The following is a 20,777-nucleotide window of genomic DNA, read 5'->3' on the forward strand; positions in this document are numbered from 1 at the left end:
GAGCAGGAGAGAATTTAGGTCCAGGTAGATTACTGAACAGATGCAGGATTGGCAAAGACAGAGTGCAGGGAGAGATTCCTACAAGCAGGGACAAGTACAAATTCAAGAATGGCTGGCAAGAACTAGCAGAAAACTACTAAAATACTGCAGCAGAGCAGGTGACTTCTGGCAGAACAGAAGCAACAGTATAATCGGCAATGCACCAAGGCCATGACTGCGCTTTAACTATTCAGAACAGAGACAGGCCCCTCCAATTCATTACACTGCATCTGTGTAGCTGCACATGCAGAGACAAGCCCCTTTCAATTAATTATACTGCAGCTGAGTAGCTGCACAAACAGAGATAAGCCTCTTATAATTAATTATACTGCAGCTGAGTAGCATCTCGGCTGTAGTAACAGCCAGGACCAACAGGCAGTGTGGCCACAGAGAGTGGCGGTTGCCTGGCAACTGCCAGGACCATCGTCCATTGCGGCTGGCATAACACGGTGTCCTGGTCGCTTAGCAAAGACAGGGACTGCTGGACCTGTGAGTCGCTGCGCCGGCTCCTAACAATTAATGAATTCAATTCAGCTTCATTAACCCCCTAAATATATCCCTTAGGTGCATCTTTGTCTTAATTTTCCCAATTAAAAATATTAACTCCTTCCCCCTCATAATACAGCCCAAAAAACTTAACTAATACCCTTATTCTTAGCATTGCCTTCCCTTAATTAAACCTTCCTCCCTCCAGACACAATCATCTGTTGCTGACCAGTCTTCTTGTCCTGTTCCCACAGAATGCAGCCACAGTGGCGGAATGCCTGTCCCACTGCATTGTGTAAGGAGGAGGGGCAACCAGTGAGGAGGTCATTAAATCTATATATTTAAAGGACATGAGATGAGTGGAAGATAAAGTCACCAAGCTCTCTGGGCAGTCCCATTAAGCCACTGTCCTAACAAGAACAGTCCTGATAAGGCCTATAAGAATTAGAAATGGGAATCAAATTAACATAAAACTAATTTCTACACTTCTAAACTGCTCATTTGAGTGTGATTCTTAGCCATGTCCATAGTTTGCCTGTATTACAGTCCATCTCTCAACTTTAAGGGCCTTGTAAGAGAACACCTAAGATTTAGTACTAGAGGTTCTTTTCTTGGGTTTTGGGACAATGGAGCTCATTCAGACCCGCTCGTTAAGATGCAAACACTCACTGTTGCTGATGGTATGAAGTGTGCGCATGCGTATGCATCGTAGTGCGCGTGCACATACTTTAGCGAAAGTTCACAATGCATTTGCTCGCTGCGCATAGACAGCCCAGCAGAGTGAGTGACAGGGGAAGCCATTTGTAGGTGGTAACAGGGGCTGGCTATTAAAAACGGGGGAGTGGAGATGCAAACGCAGGGGTGCCTGAGCATCTCAACGGTGTTTTAGAGGTGTGCATAATTAAAAGACAGTATCATAGTACATGTCACCTGGCTTGTTTTTACACTGAAGTGCTCGCAGTGCTTGCGGCAGGGTATAGTCAACCTCAAGCGCTACGATAGCATCCGATGTTACCCGATGTACCGATGGTTGCATACACTTCCTGGACATGACGTGCACAAGTGGGCGTCTTAAAACAGGCTGGTGGGTGTCTGCATACACTATGTGATCGATCTCTAAGAATTACTGGGCGAGCTAATGCATTGCTGTACGATAGCACTGCCTACGCAATTTGCATACACATTGTGTGAGCGATCGCATCTAGCGAGCGGCTCTGAATCAGACCCAATGTTCTTGAAGTGACTCACTTTTACTGCCAACACTGGGCCTAATTCAGAGGTGGACACTAATCGCGTCCCTGGTGCATACGCAATAGAGCTGAGAAGATATGCAAATGTTGCAGCTGCTGTCTTTTGTATGAAGGCGCCCACCGCCAGCTTCTCAAATCTCGCATACAAAGATGTAGCATCAGGCGAACATCAGTCGCACAATTGGACCTCTTAGCAACCCTGTGGTTGCACAGAATGTCCGTCACAACTAAGCCGTCTCGGCAGCACCACTGCGTATGAGGACGTAGATGCTGACTGCTTCATGCCCCCAAAACGGTCGTGACCCACCTGCGTTTTATTCACCACTCCCCACTGCCCTTCAATCACCCTCCATCCCAAACCACACTATGACCACCGTCACAAGACCATTGCATAACTTGTGTAGTGCAACTCTGACGCATGCATGAAAACATTGGCCGCTTGTGGCCGAAATCTAAATGTCAACCTCTCAATCAGGCCCACTATAACATTTAGAACCTGGGTGAACCTGTTTCATACACAGGAAAATATATAGCATCCATATGGATAGCTGAGCATTTCCTTATTTGTATCATTAAAATGCATGGGAAAAGCTTCACCAATAGTGCTACTCGAGGAAACCTCTGAGTGATTCTGCACACATTTCCAGATTATACTGTACAAAAAACATCTAAGCGATATTTAATACCAGCAGCATGCCATAGAGAAACATTGCACGGGACACAAAGAAACCTTGTGTTTCATTCAATCGGCTCTTTGGACATCATGATGGAGGTATCAGGTATATTCTAAATGATCTTACATTTCCTTATATGTTTTCATGTTTCCATGGAATGTTCCTGGAGTGCTAATTGTGTTTTCCCACATCAAGAGAGAATCAGAAGTCTTTCATTAACTTATGAATTAATTTATCACTTTGACAACGCTGAATTTTGAAAGCTTACTAATAATTCATTAATGTATAATACATGTATCGAAGCTTTTAACATTCATCATAATCATTCAATGTTAACAAATTAAATACTAAAAATGAATGATTACCAGATTGCTGTTGATATGATACAAGCTAATTACTGCCTCTGGGGACTCCAGGTACATACATAAAGCAGGATCATTGCGAAGTGACTTGACAACTGTTATATGGGGCTATATCTGAGTCGGATGCAGGCGTGTGCGATTTTTTTAAAACCTGAGACGCCCACCTGCAGCATCTTGGGAAGGTGCATTTCCATCTTGGAGCGTCTATAAATGCACCATCAGTGCACCATCCAAACATGCCCCAGTCCTATGGTAGGTGCAGTATATGGCTTCCTGTGTGAGTGGTTAAGCGTCTTTGGATGAAGCCGCTTTCAGCGACATGCCCACATCGGGCATGTATGTACTGTATGTTCACGTAAATGGGATCTTTGAGAGCTTTAACATCGGTGGTGAACTACTTTTTAATTAAACAGATGCAAATCATTAAAATTCATTGCTACATATATAATGACTCAGCTTGGTGTAAAAATAAGTCCTAATTTTACTACCAAAATATTCTGTCTTTCCAAACGCCACCCAGCTCCCCTGATCAGCTCATATTTTAGTTCATTCTGAGTTCTGCCCCTCAAATCTGCTCTATTGCTGACCAACCAAACCTGCCCATTATGCAATCAATCTCTAACATGCATGAGTTATTTTTAAACTAGAAATACAGAACTGTACATAAAGAAAACATGCCTGTGGCTGGTCAGCACAAGGCTGGTGTCTGTGTAAGGGGGTTGTAAGAAAAAGCATCCCTTCCCCTCCATCCTTCAGAGTCTATCTGCCCTTTACTGGGAGCAGGGCCGCACATGCGCAGAGGAAAATTTTGCTGCTGCTGGCTTTCTCCAGCAAATCCTGTTCTGAGCATGCGCGACTATTCGATAGCTGAAACCATCGATGGTGCATGGTAGCATAATTTCCAGCCAAAATATCCATCGATGGCAACCATTGATGGGTTTGGTACCGATGGCCATCCCTACTGCAAGCGCTCGGCACCTGTCACAGAGGAGGAGCTGGCAGTACAGACACAGTCTCCGGGGACAGCCCAGCATCTCCGGGGATGCTGGGCACACCTGCGAAGTGACGTGATTGGAAGTTCTGTGAGGCCACGCCCCTTTATGGTAAGCCATGCCCCCTTTTTGGGTGTGTGCGCGGCAAAGCACCAGGTGTCACCAGACACCTGGTGAAAGGCAGTCCTGTAGTTTTAGGAACCAGTGGCCATTATACTGGGGCAAATAGAGTGGCAAAGTTGTCACTTCATAGTCCTTAGCTTGCTTATTACACTGGCCATGTAATGCATGTGGCTGATTTTCAAATGACAAGGGGACCCCACACCTTTGCCTGTATGCTGATAGGGCTGGTGTGGTAAGAGCGGGTACATGCTGTAAAAAGCCTGTTTTATTATTTTGATTTAAATGAGAAGAAATGCATAAAACATTATCTAATGAATTGGCTATTTATGAATATGCCAGCTTTAATGTTAAAACAGAATTCATTTAAAAATATGACTTTGATAAATAGATCACTTGTTATATTAAATAAGATATTATTCTCGTCCACAAGGATGAATGTTTGAGAATTACAGGTATACACAGGACCAAATATGGTGGCTAGTATGCAAACGCTTATTTGGAGGTTAATATAAGAAATAGTCCCTTTATCAGTTGGTCATCATGCAATCTGGCAGTTAATAGATAAAGCCGTGAATCTAAATAAAGTCTATTCACATTCTGGTAATTAGCAATTACTGATGTGGTGAGTAGAATGTAAAGCAAACGTTATACCTGTTGCAGTATGGTGATTAATATAAAGAATAAAACTTCAGTATGGTAACTAATATATAAAACATAAAGCTAATCTGGTGACTAATAAAACAATTAGGCCTACAATATAGTGCCTAGTATACATAGCTGACTATCAATCTGGTAGCTAATAAAGCTTGTCTCTAGTCTGGTGACTAGTGTACACATAAAATTGTATGGCTAGTATCCACTACAAATCCCATCTACTACTTGCTGTTAGGAGAAAGAGCCACAGGAAACTGTCATTAACAACATCAGTTTCTGGTGCACTAAATGATTAATAGTGTTACTTGGTTGCATCTTTTTAAAATTTCTTTAACAAATCAGAGCTCTGGGACAGTTCCCAGTAGTTTGTGACTTGGCAGGAAATTTCATGCAATAATGTTTTAATAAATATTCCCTATAATGTGACTCCCCCTCCACATGCAAAGCAATATGAATTGGGACATATATCCTGACTGTCCCTACAGTTACAACAATGTCATGACAGTCTCTCTTCTATCGGTTCTTGTAGCCTTCAATATTAAATAGTGTATTGTGCACAGTTGCAGCTTTTCTGGATCCTAGAATGTTGTGGCTCTGCTTGGAAAAGCGATAGGTGTGATTCACCTGCTAAAAGCTCAGCAATGATTGAACATTATACACCTCCATCTCCCCAAACAACCCAACCTTAAATTAATAGCATGCATTTATATTACATAGGTCACATTCCCCTGAGGACCAACATTACATTGTTAGCCATACTGTACATTTAATACAAAGACCACCATATTGCATTAATAGCTGCTACATTGTATGATTATCCCCCATTACACATAACTGATAGCTTCCACAGTACATCAGAACCACCCCATATTACATCAAGCCCCCACATTAAATGAATAACCCCCACTTACATCAATTCCCCTGCAGATTCACTTTAATCAATTGTCCCCATGATTAGGCTGGCCTTCTGCTATGTCTACCACTCTCTTCATTTCTTGTTTAGAGCAAAAGCTCCCTCTTCCTTCTCTCATCATCATTGCTGGGAGAAGAGGGGAAGGCTAGGCCACACAGAGGGGAAAATAATGAAAAGGAAGGGGCAGACAATAGAACAACAAAGGGATGGATGGACCAGTCTAGGACTGATCTGTATAGCACATACAATAAAATGCCTGGTCCCTGGAGGAATGTGCTAGCCATATATTTTAAAAATTAAAATAGTAAAAAAAAAAAGTTTTAAAAAATGTCTATAGTGACCTCAGAACAAATAAAAATAGTTGTCAGCACTTGTGCTTATACAAACAAATATATAAAAGTGGAATGATTCACTAATACCACTCTTGGCACTATTGAGTACAGTTGGTGGGACACTTAACTGTTGTATTTTGACATAAAGTACCAATGAAATTCAGTTACAAATACACTGACTTAAGGGGGGTATCCACTAGACGATAAAGTTGAACGATTGAACGATAATGACAAAATCGTTCGATAATCGTTCAAACATCGTTTGAACATCGTTTGCAAATCGTGCAGTAATTGTTTCTAACGATGTACGATGCGCGCTCCCGCTGGTCGTTTGATCGTCTCCTCCATCGACTGAACATGCAGGTCAATTTCACTTGATTGCTTACAAATCGTTTACACATCGTTTACACATCGTTTACACATAGTTCATGCTGAACGATCAAACGATGAACCACTGTCTGCCCACTATAGCTGAAAGCTCTCAATTACAGATTAAAACAACATAGTTTATTGTTAGATCTTTTGCAAATCGTTTGCAGATCTTTTGCAAATCCTTTGCAAATTGTTCAGAGTGGAAGATCATATTTCAAGGGAAACTTCAAGGGAAAATCGTTAAGAGGTTGGACAGGGATAAAATCGTCTAGTGGATGCCCCCCATTACAAGAAAAAGTCCAAATGAGAACTATGGCCACTCTGCCCTGATCTGACTACTCACATAATATATATACCAATAGATGATTGTTGCTATGTGTGGCAGCATATTATTGCTTTTTACGCCATATTATTACATACTGTATAATAGGTGAATATTCAGGTTAAATCTGCTTACAAAAAAGTTCGAGCAAAGTGCTTTGTTAATACTTGTTTTGCTTGGGCATTCTATTTTTTATACTAGATTAAGTGCACCACATACTCGTGCCCTCGTCAATTATATCATGGTCTGAGGTTTAATGTGTATAAACTATAATAACACTGCCTTCCCTGGTGTAAGTGCCAGTGATTTACAGCAACAGCCACAACACTGTAGTCAGACCAGTCCCTGTCTTAGCCTTTAGAAGAACTTAACATGCTCACTGTTAATCAGTTGCTTCCAGGTCTTTTGTACGATATGTAAATTTTAAAGCTACGTAGGGTAGGGTACTTACCTTCAGGTATCGGGAATGGCGAATGCTTCTGCACTTAATCTTCAAAAATATTATATTTTCGGAGCATGATGAATTCTGTCCCCATTCTAGTATATGGGGACAGCGGGCCATTCCGCCAGAGGAAGGTAAGCAGGAAATCTGTGATATTTCCTAATTTACCTACTTGATGAATGGCTCGAAAACTTAATTTTTAAAATTGCAGATGAAAATGTTCATTTTCACCTACTTTTGTAAAAATTAAGTGATGATGAATAGACCCCTAGATGACTTGTTACATCATAAACAGCCTTTGCCAGCTTTGGTAGAAGGGTCACCATTTTATAGAGAACTGTCAATTATCAACTGTATATGCTGATATCATATATCATAATGTAAGGTAGGCTTATTGTAACCAAAATATTATCTATATATAACTAATGTTATATACATATAGTATGAGTCATCATACGTCTAGCCTCAATATGCCACACAGCCTGGCGTGAGTGAGCTGCCAGGTCCTTTGCTACTCTTCTAGCGTCGGGCGTCTTTATTTGCTGAAATGCACAATGGAACTTGGAATGAAAAAAGCTGCAGCACTTTGTATATAGAGTCAGACATTCAGTCACATACAGATATACAAGTGTCGCTAATCATTTTAATCAGCACTGTCTGCTGGTGCGTCCTAGTCACATCACATTGCGACTTAGACACATTTTTGGCCAAAAAAACATGCAAAAAAGACACCCAGCGTTAGTAGAGTCTCACCGGACCTGTAGATATATAGATAGATAGATAGATAGATAGATAGATGATAGATAGATAGATAGATAGATAGATAGATGATAGATAGATAGATAGATATATAGATAGATAGATAGATAGATAGATAGATAGATAGATAGATAGTGTGGAATGCAGGTAGAATCTGATTTATAACCTCAATAGACTGAACATGCGACTTGCTATAGAACTGTCACTTATCGACTGTATTTGTTAATATGCCTACTGACTGTGTAGTGAATGCTTATTTTAACCTAAATAATAGATATATAATTAGATAGACAGATAGCAATGGCAAAATGCATGGATAATTTGATTTTTCACTTAGTATGATAACCATGTGACTTGTTTACATCATATACAGCCTTTATGTCACTTAGCTTTGATAGAAAGGTCACCATTTTGTAGAGACCTGTCAGTTATCAACTGTATCTGCTGACATGACATGTCACACTGTAAGGCATGCTTATTTTAACCTAAATGAAACTACTGTTAGATAGAAATATACATAGCATTGGTGAAATGCAGATAGGGTGTGATTTCTAAACTAAATAGGTAGATCATGTGACTTGCTATAGAACTGTCAGTTATCAGCTGTTATCAGTGAATCTGTAAAAATGTCTCCTGACCTTGTAATGTAATGAACTGTATAAAAAGGGTCCTGCAAGCCCTGAATGTATATCTTCTGAACATCAAGGATTGTACTTCTGTGGCATCTGTATGTTGTGATTGTCCCAAGCACCTTCAGCAAGGGGACTTGTATTTTTAAAGATATTGAGCAATAAACTTCTTGCCTTAATGTGCCTGCATCTGCTTGTACCCTGTGGTCACCAGAGTAATACAAAACTCTATTCTGTTCTCTAGCTCTTTTGGATTGAGGAAAGAGAGGGAAAGGAATCCACACAAGATACTTCTATGTCCCAATCAGTCAAAAGATGGCATGTATGGGACATAGGGGGTATATAATAATAATGATAAATATGCAACTTTTCAACAGGTATATCCACCATGGTAAGTTACAGTAGTTGGTGGTGCTCCCTAGAGTCAGATATAGTATACAATATATTAGATTTCATTTAAAAATAAATATGTATGGGTATATACAAAATATGATGATCAGGGTACAATTCACTGTCCTCTGCAGTGAATAGTTCTACTGAAATTCACTAATTCCAGGCTGTGTATAGTAGTTTGTTACTATGCCTTTTAAATATTCCTTGAAATGGTATTGTATCACTTATTTTAAACGGCTGGCAAACATACTGTAATCTATCCCTTTTCTCTACCCTATTTTACTAATATAAATTAAAGTTAAGTTTTAATTTATATAAATTACCATAGACCAGTGGTTCACAAACTTTTTCAGTTCGAGGTGCCGTTAGGGTCTCCATAATTTTTTCAAGGCACCCATAAGCCAAAATAATTACAGATCAGTTCTGTGTTTTTAAGTAGTTGGGTCAAAATAATATAATAAGTAGTTAAAAAAGAAAGAGAAAAACTGTGCTATTCTTCCCCATTGGCCCCTCCATCCAATCTGTTTCTCTCCTATTACCCCCTCCATCTCTCTCCCATTGTCCCACCTTCTCTCTTTCTTTGCCCCTCCATGTCTCTCTATTTGCCCCTCCATGTCCCTCCCTTTGACCACACCATGTCTCCCCATTTGCACCCTCAATGTCTCTCCATTGCTCCCTCCATGTCTCTCCCTTTGCCCCCTCCATGTCTCTCCCTTTGCCCCCTCCATGTCTCTCCATTGCCTCCTCCATGCCTCTCCCTTTGCCCCCTCCATGTCTCTCCTTTGCCTCCTCCATGTCTCTCCCTTTGCCCCCTCCAAGATTCTCCATTTGCACCTCTCCATGCCCCCCCCCCCCCCCTTACTGACCCAATCCATCACGGGGCCTTAGATTGCAGTATAAAAATAAAGCTGTTCAGTATTTGTAGTCTAGATGCAAAAGCTGGTAGTATTTACCCTGCATGCAAAAATAACATGGTTTATTCCAGATACACTTTTTTGCTTCTTTGCGAAGTGCCCACAACTCAGATATAGGGGTCTATTTACTAAGCTGTGTTAGGAGATAAAGTGAGCCGTGATAAGGTACCAGCCAATTAGCTCCTAACTGCCATTTTTCAAATACAGCCTGTCACATGGCAGTTAGGAGCTGATTGGCTGGTACCTTATTACTGTTCACTTTATCTCCTAACACAGCTTAGTAAATAGACCCCTCAGCCTCTTAGCCTCACCAATTCCTGGGATTTTACCAGGCTTGTAGTGCAGGTGTGTAATTACAAGTACTGCTCCTGTAAGGTGGCTTCTCCAGGCAGGCTCTTGTTGTCAGTTACTACCAGCGGATTGATGCAGCATACAACGTGGAAATAACTCTGTATGGTCCATAGAACTCTGGCAGGAAGGACATGTGTTATGTATCTGCCTCTTATGATTGTCACGTTGTAATGCTTACATACTGTACAACTAATTCACTAGCTGCCAATATGAACTTGGAGTATACTTTTTATGAGGGGAAAGCAGCTACAATAGTGCAAGCGTCTCCCTTACATTGCCCTTCGTTGTTTGATTTCATAGCAGTAGAATGGTTTAGTACATATATCCAAAGCATTATAATATTTTACAGTTGTAAAGGCCTGCATCTTTCATTTTAGGCAAACATATTACATTTCTCTTTGTTCAATAGTACGAAGCAGAACTCTTCTGTGTATATACTGCATGTAACTTTTACGGAGGCTTTGACTTGCTTTTTGTCTGCAATTTATTTCCAAAGGTGAGAAGTGTAATATTGTTACAGAATCCAGAGAACTATATATTTAAATTGCTGTAGAGAGCTAGGGTAACAGTGTAATAGGAAAGCCGATGATGGGTGAGGCTAATGGCTCTGGCAAATATTTTGAAAATTGTCATAATACAACATAATTGATTACTGAAACAATGTATTTATTTTCTCTTGTCACATTTTCTTTTGTACTGTACTTGCTGGTATTGGGATCACACTGCTTGCATTGTAATAACTGTCATTTATTTGAAGGCACTGAAATATTTAAATAACCATTAAAGCTGTTGACTAACACTGTTATTGTGGAACTTTGTTGAATAGGAAACTATTAAGTTTTATACTAAACTTTCTTTTTTGCATTTTTTATCTCTCTCTCCCATGATCCCTTAACTTCATCTTCACTTTCTCTCTCTACTACATCATGCTCCTATTCCATTTCTCTCTGTCATCTCTGCCTTGTCATATATTCATATACAGGTGAACTCTATATCGGTGGTCTCCCCAGAAATATGTATGCCACTCTCCCCAAGCTTGTTGCATCACGCGATGGATTCCAGGGCTGTCTTGCCTCTGTGGATCTCAACGGCCGTCTCCCCGATCTCCTCACTGATGCTCTTCATCGAATAGGCCCAGTGGAGAGAGGCTGTGATGGTAAGAGCATAAAGAGTATGTGGTTGTAAAGTAAGCCAGTACACAAGTATGGATCTATTCAACAACTGCAGCTTACATTAAAAAAGAAAACTCATAATGTAAATATATGTTTAGACACATTTAAATCAATGTGCTTAGTCATTAATATAAAGAAGTTTTTCTTAAACTCAGTCCTCAAAGCACACTAATGCTGGGTACACACTGGCAGATATATTGGCTGATCAATTGATTGGTCTTCGCCCTTCGGCCAGTGTGTACCAGCGATATGTCTGTGACCGACGTCGTTCACGGACATATCGCGTCGGCTGTGCTGCACAGCCCATGGCAGATATACCTGCAGATATATCTGCTCATTGCACTGTGTGTACGGGCGGTCAGCTAACTGCCCATGCTCTTGCAGCGGAGGCTTCGGGGAGTGATTGCTGTAGATCCTTCGGCCAGATAACAGATGATGGTTGCTCAGTGTGTATGAACAATCATCATCTGCAGATCACTCGATCTGCAGATATAACTGTCAGGTGTTAAAGCTGGGTACACACTGCACAGATATATCTGCAGATGACGGTTGTTCATACACACTGAACAACCATCATCTGTGTTCTGTGTGTTGGAGGGGGACGAGTTCCGCAGGCCGGGCTGCCGATGCACGATGCCCCAATATATCTGCAGATATATTGGGCATCAGCTGTGCAGCAAAGCCGATGCGATATGCCTGGTACACACTGGCCAACGGGCACCCGATATATTGGCCAATCAATTGATCGGCCAATATATCTGCCAGTATATACCCAGCTTAACAGTCAAGAATTTAAGGATATCCTTTACTTAAATAGTAAATCAGTCAATTTGATTTAACCATCTGTGCTCAACCAAGGATATCCTTAAAATCGGGACTGTTAAAGCGCCTTGAGAACCGTGTTTGGGAATCACTGACATAAAGTAAACAAGTGAGTGAAACATCTGTGCCTCTGCATACAGTATGATTATAGATGTACATATGTTCTAGGTAACAAGTAAATATACGCAAACTTAATCATAACAATAAACATATTAGTTTCATTATCCAGAGGGAGAAAGGTAGCCATGTATAAATAAGACCATAATTCTTCTAGAACACAAGTAAAATCTAACACTAAAAGCCTCACCCTTGAGCTTACAAGGGGCTCATACTGCACTTTATATATCAAATTATTATCAAGTCTCATAAACTGAAAAGCACAAGCTGTCCAATAAAATGACGCTCTATAAATTCATAAGAACTCTGCAAATTGTTACAGAAATGACATAACATTCCTTATCCCAGACATTGCAGTGTTTGTAGCTTGTAAGTCCAAACATATGAGCAATGTTATTGGAACATATATACTTTAGTAACATATAACAAACATTGCCAGCATTGCAGGACATTTAATTGCCCCCTTTGTATCGTGTCCCAGGAGTCTTTACCGCTCACAGAAGATGACGTGTAACAATTTCACCTGCTGTAATTGTGTAGCATTTTGGTTATCTGTGCTCAGGATTGGTTATAACGTTATACATTGCTTATTAGCTTCCAGGGCTGCTCTAACTGGCCTATTTGAGTAGCACTGGAAATTAATGAGCAATGGATAATGCTATAACCCATGATGATGAATATAAAACCTGCAATAAATGCAGAGGACCTAAATCTCTCCAGAGCAGAGATCTTGTAACACCTGTGATTTTCTCAGTTCCATGATAGTCAATCTGTTTTCATTTCTTAGCATCTGAATAGATAGGGGAACATTCCCACATTCTTACAGTGTAATTATTCCTTTATAACACATATTTATAATTCTTTACAATGCAAATACAACTGCAAAGCATAAAGCTAATAACCACCAGACCTCCTCTCTCTGTGTTAACCCGTGAATGAAAATGCTACACCCCAGAAAGTCCTCCACTACTTGTTGGTAAAATATTACAATAAATGCCTGTCCTGTCTAATGATGTCCCATGTGTCAATGAACGGGAGTGATGGCTTTTTGTATGTAAAATCTTATTGAAAGCTGTGCATTTTCTAGATTAACAGTAGTAATGGAAGCATTCACATTGCAATACATTTAGAAATCCACAAATTCAATGGTACCAATATCACATTTTTAGGTGAACTTCAAATTCCAAGTACCGTTATTAGGCCATCTGAAAAAGGACTCAAATCAGCTATGGTGTACAGCCAGAAAAATACTACAATACAGCATCATCAATGTATCTGCTCTATATTAAAGCAAGTGTCCATGGGCCCTTATGTTACAGCCTGCAAGTTGCAGACACGGGCACAAATTCAGTGACATGGCCCATTTTTCAATGTGGCAATAATTTAAAAGACAAAATCAGGTTCATTTTGGCTTTTAAATTGTTGCCGCTTTAAAAACAAGGGCCAACTCACTGGCTATTATATAAGTGCCCTGGTGTAGATACTGTATATGACTGGACAGTCTGCAGACAGATTACCTAGGTACTGTATTTTTCTACATACAATACATATTTCCCCTACTCCATAATATATGTACATTATTTATCTGCTGAGTATGGGAAAGTCTCAGTATTAAACTTTACATATGTAATTTATAATTTTGCCTTGATTAGTCTGTGTTGCGAACAGAACATTTCCCATCATTATTTTTCTAATCCCTCTCCAGATTTTACAGAGATATAATTGTGAATATTACTGTAATTTACATTCCTACACATTTATTGTTTAGCTAAATGTGCTGAATATGTACATTAGTTAGTAGAGGTACTGGAAGTGAGTAGAAGGTGCATGTACTGGTCAATGAATTATGACTATGGCAGTCACATTTGTTAGAAAATTATTTCACTCTTTTTATTGCTGTTACGTCTCTAGGACTAATGGACATTTTAATTAATGTATAGTTCATGTAAATACAGCAGCATAGCATCATGACCGCTGTGTCCCAGTACAAAACCTATGTTGGACTCCCTCTAATTCCACCCCAAATACCATTATCACTATGCAATTCTATTCAGCCGCCGGGACTTCATATCCATTCCATGAACTCAACAAGTGCTATGCTCTAGGTCAGGGATGGGGAACCTCAGACCCGGGGCCGTATAAGGCCCCTGGAATCATTTGGTCTGGCCCTCTGAGCTTTTTTCTGCTAACCTCATCTGGCTAGCAGGGTGCCTAGAATGGCACACTGCAGCCAGAATCTATGCAGCCGTGTCACCTGGAGCATCCTTGGGATGCTTCATATGGTCACACCGCTGCCCTTACAGCTCCCGGAGCATCCTCAGGATGATCCGGGCATTGCTGTAATCAAATGCATTTGTGGCGGTCCCCCTTGTGACATCACACGGAGGGGGCGTGGACTGTATCGGGCCCGCAAGTAATGTTATATATACCAAAATGGCCTTCGGCAGAGAAAAGGTTCCCCACCTCTGCTCTAGGTGCACAAATGGACCACCTTTACAACATGACATGATTGCTTGTCAATATAATATATTTACATTTAAATATCTAGGTAAATTCTACTAAAACCTGGGCCGGCTCTAGGCATGTTCCACCTGAGCGGCCGCACAAGGGCGCCACCTACAGTGGGCGCGTTTATTTTCTTCCACCATTTTCCCTTTCTGACAGCCCTGTCTCTCTGGCTGCCTCTAAGAAAAATTCTGGCTGCCCACCCATTGGCTTTAGCCGCGGCCGCCGCCCTATTTTAAGCATCCAGTCCCAGGATTGGGCAGTGCTGGGCGGGCCGGGTGTGACGTCACACGTCACCCCTGCCCGCGCAGTCTCTGACTCCGGTGGCAGTGGAAGTTACTAGTGGCTGGGATGCTGCTAGCAGGTGGGCAGCAGCCATCTGTGGCCACAGGACCAGTGAGCGGACTCTGCGCACACTGAGGTCGGTCATGTCGACGTTGGTGCCCTGATGCCTGACCCCAGGATGGAGGAGACAGACCACGACCGCCGACCCGGTGAGTGGTGACTCAGGGACTGCTGACTGCATCACTTCCACAGTGTCCTGAGTGAAATAAGAAAAGTAAAATTGTACGAGGAGTGGGAACGAAGGGGATGTGTTGATACTCAGTGTGGTGTTCAGAGGTGAAAAACAGGAGAAGGGGGAAAAATGTATGTGAGGGATGGGAGGAGGAGGGGTTATATGGGTACAAGGGGTGGGTATGGGTATTTATGAGTGCTGCACCGTATGCGGAATACCTAGTGCTGTATTAAGGCTAGAAATAGGAGACGGGTGCGTTCTCTAAGGACAGTGGTTACAGGATTGGAAGGATGGAGAGACAAGGACGCGGGGAAGGGGTGGATGTGGTGTGGTGTTGTGAGGAATGAGGTAGGCATAAAACAAAAGTAGGGGGCCAAACCGTTTGAGAAGACACAATGTTGCTCTGGATGGCGTTACAATATTTAGGGGTCTATTTACTAAGCAGTGTTAGGAGACAAACAGGGGTATTCAATATGGGAGCGATAACATCGTTTTTGCGTTAATATCGTAGGTATGACGTCATTATCGCAGGTTTGACTTTTACACCGTATTCAATTTCAAAGACTTATCGCAGTTTTGAAAAGTCTTTGATAAAAAACGGGGATAACTTTTCACCATTGAATAGGTGTCGAAAAAAAGTGCAGAATTGGGGTTTAGGGGTGCAGGCTTAAAAAAAAAATAGCCTGCACCCCTGGGAATGACATTTAAAAAAGAACAGTGTCAAAAAAAGTTTTTTTAAAAAAATAGGGACACCCCAAAAAATTAATTTAAAAATTGGGGTGAAAAAAAAAATGGGAAAAAATTGTATAACAATAGGGAAATAGGTTCAGGGCTATTCTGCATGTATGCGGCAGGTGTTTTGAAGAATAGAATTATAGCGGCAGGTGCACAAATGCAGAATTTTTAAAAACTTACTTTAGGGACATAAAAATATGCTAGTACCCATTTTCATGTACCCCAAATTTGATGGGACCACTTAAAAAAACGAAAAAAATAACCTAAGTGCTCTTCTGCAACACTTCTTCAATGTCGGGAAAAAAACACCTGCTGCGGCTATTTAAATCCCCAACTTTCAATTAAAGGCTAAAAGGAAAAATTCGTAACTTTAAGCAAATCCAACTTTGAAGTTTCGTTAATTTTATATTGAATACGGGGATAAGCGGGAGCGCGCCTGATACTTTAACGCAGGTAAAACCTCCGATATGAAACGTTAACTTTGACAGTGAAGTTAACGTTTCATATTGAATACCCCTCAAAGTGAAAGGAGATAAGGTACCAGACAATCAGCTCCTAATTGCCGTGTTTGTAAAAATGACAGTTGGGAGCTGATTGGCTGGCACCTTATCTCCTTTCTCTTTGTCTCCTAGCACAGTAACACTGCTTAGTAAATAGATCCCATAGTCATAGATGAACCTTCCCACTGTAGTATGTGTCATCAGCACCCAGCCATGATATAGCTATCACATTGTTTTAACAGTGGGAATAGTTATCCATGACTATATATTATACCACCATCCGTAGCAGCATTGTGTCTTCTCAATAAAAGGTCTGGCCACTTACTTTGACTCCTTTGTGTTTTTTGTTTCCTGTGGATTAATTTATTTAATTAGACTATAGGAAACATATTAACTTTGTTCAGTTAACAAAATAATTGGAGGGGGGGGGTTGGGGTGGGTGCGCCAACATTTCTCGCACAGGGAGCTAGTAGACCTGGAGCCGGCCCTGACTAAAACATATACGAGATGAAAAATATACCGGAATTCTAGTACAGAAGTGGCGCAGTGCTTGTCTACACAGAAAAACAGCAGATTCTGACATATGACAATCTAGCATACAGTATACTGTGGGACATTGGACCTGATGTTATACAACTGTACCTACCGAATAGAAACAGATGCTCAGAATTACAGGACAAGCACACTGATTCAGTGCAGGCATTAAAAATTAAAACTTATTTGATCACCATAAATAAATCTTTATGGACTAATCGTTATATGGTGGGGGTGCTGCATTGTCTTTTTTGATTTACACTACATGTAGTTTAATGGGATATGGAATTCTCACATCAAACTATTTTAAGTAGGCAGCAGTGATTACTAATTAGGGACTGGTAATGGAAGGAAAAGAGAATCCTTGGTTGCAGTCCCCTCTCCATAGCTATGCCACTGTACCAATCTGCTAATTACATATTTGCTAGGTGTGTATGTAATGAACAGCAATTTGTCCAAATTGCCAATTTTCAACACATTTTTAAAAGACAAACCAAGTCTGGTCCTAAAACTTACACCACCTTGGAGGTAATAAAGATCAGTCATTTTCCAACAATAAGGTGCGGCATGATTCAGAGATGGACGGTATTGCGCAACCGTAGTAGCCATGGTTTTATGGTTATATTTTGACTTCTTCAAGAGGGGCATCCCTGAGCTGCAGTAGACCTTCAAATCAACACTTGGTGAATCATTAGCTTGCACAGTGGGTACTGTTTGTTAATGCATATGTGTAGAATATGTGCAATGCCTTAGAGACTCCAGTTTTTGTGTAATATTGTTGATTCTGTCAGAGTTTATGAAGAAACTGTAGGTAGTGTTAGCGATGCCGGGCAACTAGCATAGACATATTTAGTAGTAGACGCCTTACAGAAGCTTGTGCAGCACATGAGCTTTATTAAAGTACTTATAGTGTATTACATTTTTATTTTTAATCTAGCATTAATAATACAGCCTGAGTGAAACCCCAGTTGCTATGTACAGTTAGTGACACACATACCACTGTTGAGAAAACTGTACCTGCTTCTCTGTGGTCAAATTAAATAAACTCTTGGTGTGGGCTTGAAAGGTGAATGCAGCAAAAAACTGTACAGCTATAAAATAGCTCTGTTCAGATGCTGTATCTTTTAATATGTTCTTGTGTATAGGTGACAGATCCACTGGAAGGAATTAGAAAAGTCATCTAATGTGAGTAGAGGTGAATTAACTGGCTGTGGGGAGCTTTACCTCGGGAACTGACGAGGGAATGAATTGTCGTGCGATGACAGAACCAGAAAGATTACTTAGCACTTCAAGCCCGGAGCTCCTGAACTTAGCACTGATAATTGTATTAGGTTGTTATGGGCTAAATTACTTGGTGTCACATCACTGGGGTTTTGTAGATTTGGATTGGGACCCTTGGGATTAGTCTTCTGGTTAGTAGAATAGCAGAAGCTTGAGGCATTGATAAAGCTATTTTTCATTTAGAGTTCTATTCAATATCCCTTAATTTCTACCATTAACATTTTCACCTAATATTGTAGAAATTAGTGTATCGGGGCTATTCATTATAAAGGTAACGCAGGAGTTATCACAGATATCTCCTGCTTACCTTTCAGTCCCGATCTGGCTTGGTGTCCCCAGTATGGGGAACTAAATTCATCAAGCTCCGCAAATGCAAAATTTTCAGAGCCTGAGAGTGGGAACCTTCACCATGCTGATTCCTGCACTCCACTCCTATGGGAAGGAGTTTTGGGTTGTGAAGAAAGATCCTTTCGGATCCCTCCACCCCGTTCAAGCTCCTTTCGCCGGACACCTGGTTCTTTGTGCATATTGCATGCGCACTAGCACTTCCAAGTCAGACTCGGCAAGCTAAGTTTCACTGCTACTATCTTGGTAGTGATAGGAATATTGGGCCCATACTCTACTGCCGCAGGTACCACAAGAGGACCACCGGACCTGGTAACGAAGGCTAAGAACCCGATGTATGACACTTAGTAAATATTTACTAATTAACTGATCTAAAATAAGCCTTTAATTCAGGAATATTGTCAGTGCATAGTTACAATATTGTGGTGCTCCATAGTGAAATTGTATAAGAGAAACTGGTAACCATTATCTACACCCAGGAATACAGAGGTGATACAGGGTTAGGAGTAGATTTAGCTACAAGGGGCCATTTTGCAACATGGCAAAACCATGTTGTGATGCAAAGGGTAGGGCAAATATAATATTTATAAACCTATTTACAGCTGACAGCGGGGTGCCTCCAAGCTCAACCTTAAGTTGCAGCTGTCCAGTATTTGTGTATTACATACAAAAGCAGCCAGTATTATCCGTGAATCTTAGAAAACACCACAACATGTTGGGGCTCATGTTGAGTCAGATGTATGCATGTTTTTTTGGGTAACATGCCCATTTCCATACCACGCATGTGCACTAAATAGACTTGCGCTATCATCCATATGCAGATTTGTTTTTTAATCTTATGTTTACGATTCCCTACACTTAGAGATACAGAATAGGCAAGTAAGTACAGTAAGACCATATTCATGTAAATGCCACCCATCTAGACCTGGGCACAGACACATATGCACCTGTCAGGATATGTACCTCTTGCTAGTTATTGACCCCTGATGCGAAATACGCATTATTGATTATGACAATCGGCAGCTGTGTGTGATTGGCTGATTGAATCTGTCCCCCCCTTCCACTGATTTCATTTAAATTGTTAGTGTGGCTGCTATATAATATTATGTTAAGGCCATCTTATTATATTTAAAAAGGTAGGACAACAGATGTTTGTATTCAGTCGAATTTAATTTGTACTTTTGTTCTGTATTGGTTTCAGTGTCTAATTACATTCACATGGTAAATATGACATTTATAGTTATTACTAACACTCTCTAGGCACCATTCTATCTTTTGTATATGACATTTCATTACAGTATTAATATTGTGTAAAAACTGGCTAGTGTGACTTTAGCATGTACTGTACTGCTAATACTGTCAATCTACATCTGATGTAAATCAAGCAGATATGCTACTGATTTACCTGGTGTACATGGAACTGTTTTCTCCTGGCGCACACCTGTTGTATATGGTACTGTTTTCTCCTGGCGCACACCTGTTGTATATGGTACTGTTTTCTCCTGGTGCACACCTGTTGTATATGGTACTGTTTTCTCCTGGCGCACACCTGTTGTATATGGTACTGTTTTCTCCTGGCGCACACCTGTTGTATATGGTACTGTTTTCTCCTGGCGCACACCTGTTGTATATGGTACTGTTTTCTCCTGGCGCACACCTGTTGTACATGGTACTGTTTTCTACTGTCATACACCTCGTGTATATGATACGGTTTTCTCCTGGCGCACACATGGTGTATATGGTACTGTTTTCTCCTGGCGTACATGGAACTGTTTTCTCCTGGCGCACACCTGTTGTATATGGTACTGTTTTCTCCTGGCGCACACCTGGTGTACATGGTACTGTTTTCTACTGTCATACACCTCATGTATATGGTACTGTTTTCTACTGGTGTACACCTGGTGTATACGGTACTGTTTTCTCCTGGTGCACACCTGGTGTTTATGGTACTGTTTTCTCCTGGCGTACATGGTACTGTTTTCTCCTGGCGTACACCTGGTGTATATGGCTTTGTTTTCTCCTGGTGCACACCTGGTGTTTATGGTACTGTTTTCTCCTGGCGTACATGGTACTGTTTTCTCCTGGCGTACACCTGGTGTATATGGTACTGTTTTCTCCTGGTGCACACCTGGTGTTTATGGTACTGTTTTCTCCTGGCGTACATGGTACTGTTTTCTCCTGGCGTACACCTGGTGTATATGGTACTGTTTTCTACTGGCATACACCTGGTGTATATGGTACT

The 20,777-nt window shown here is 40.9% G+C and overlaps 1 protein-coding gene across 5 annotated transcripts in view; it reads left to right on the top strand.

The window, feature by feature from the left end:
* Nucleotides 1–20,777, top strand: part of NRXN2 (neurexin 2) — an 899,334-nt gene that overhangs the window by 489,623 nt on the left and 388,934 nt on the right. For all 5 annotated transcript variants that reach the window (XM_088442540.1, XM_088442541.1, XM_088442544.1 and 2 more), the window contains one exon: nucleotides 10,990–11,163. In XM_088442540.1, coding sequence (XP_088298666.1) covers nucleotides 10,990–11,163 — 174 coding nt within the window. The remainder of the gene's footprint in view (nucleotides 1–10,989; nucleotides 11,164–20,777) is intronic.

The sequence above is a fragment of the Taudactylus pleione genome, unplaced genomic scaffold (assembly GCF_031769625.1).
Source record: "Taudactylus pleione unplaced genomic scaffold, aTauple2 ptg000313l, whole genome shotgun sequence".
Classification (NCBI taxonomy): Eukaryota; Metazoa; Chordata; class Amphibia; order Anura; family Myobatrachidae; genus Taudactylus; species Taudactylus pleione.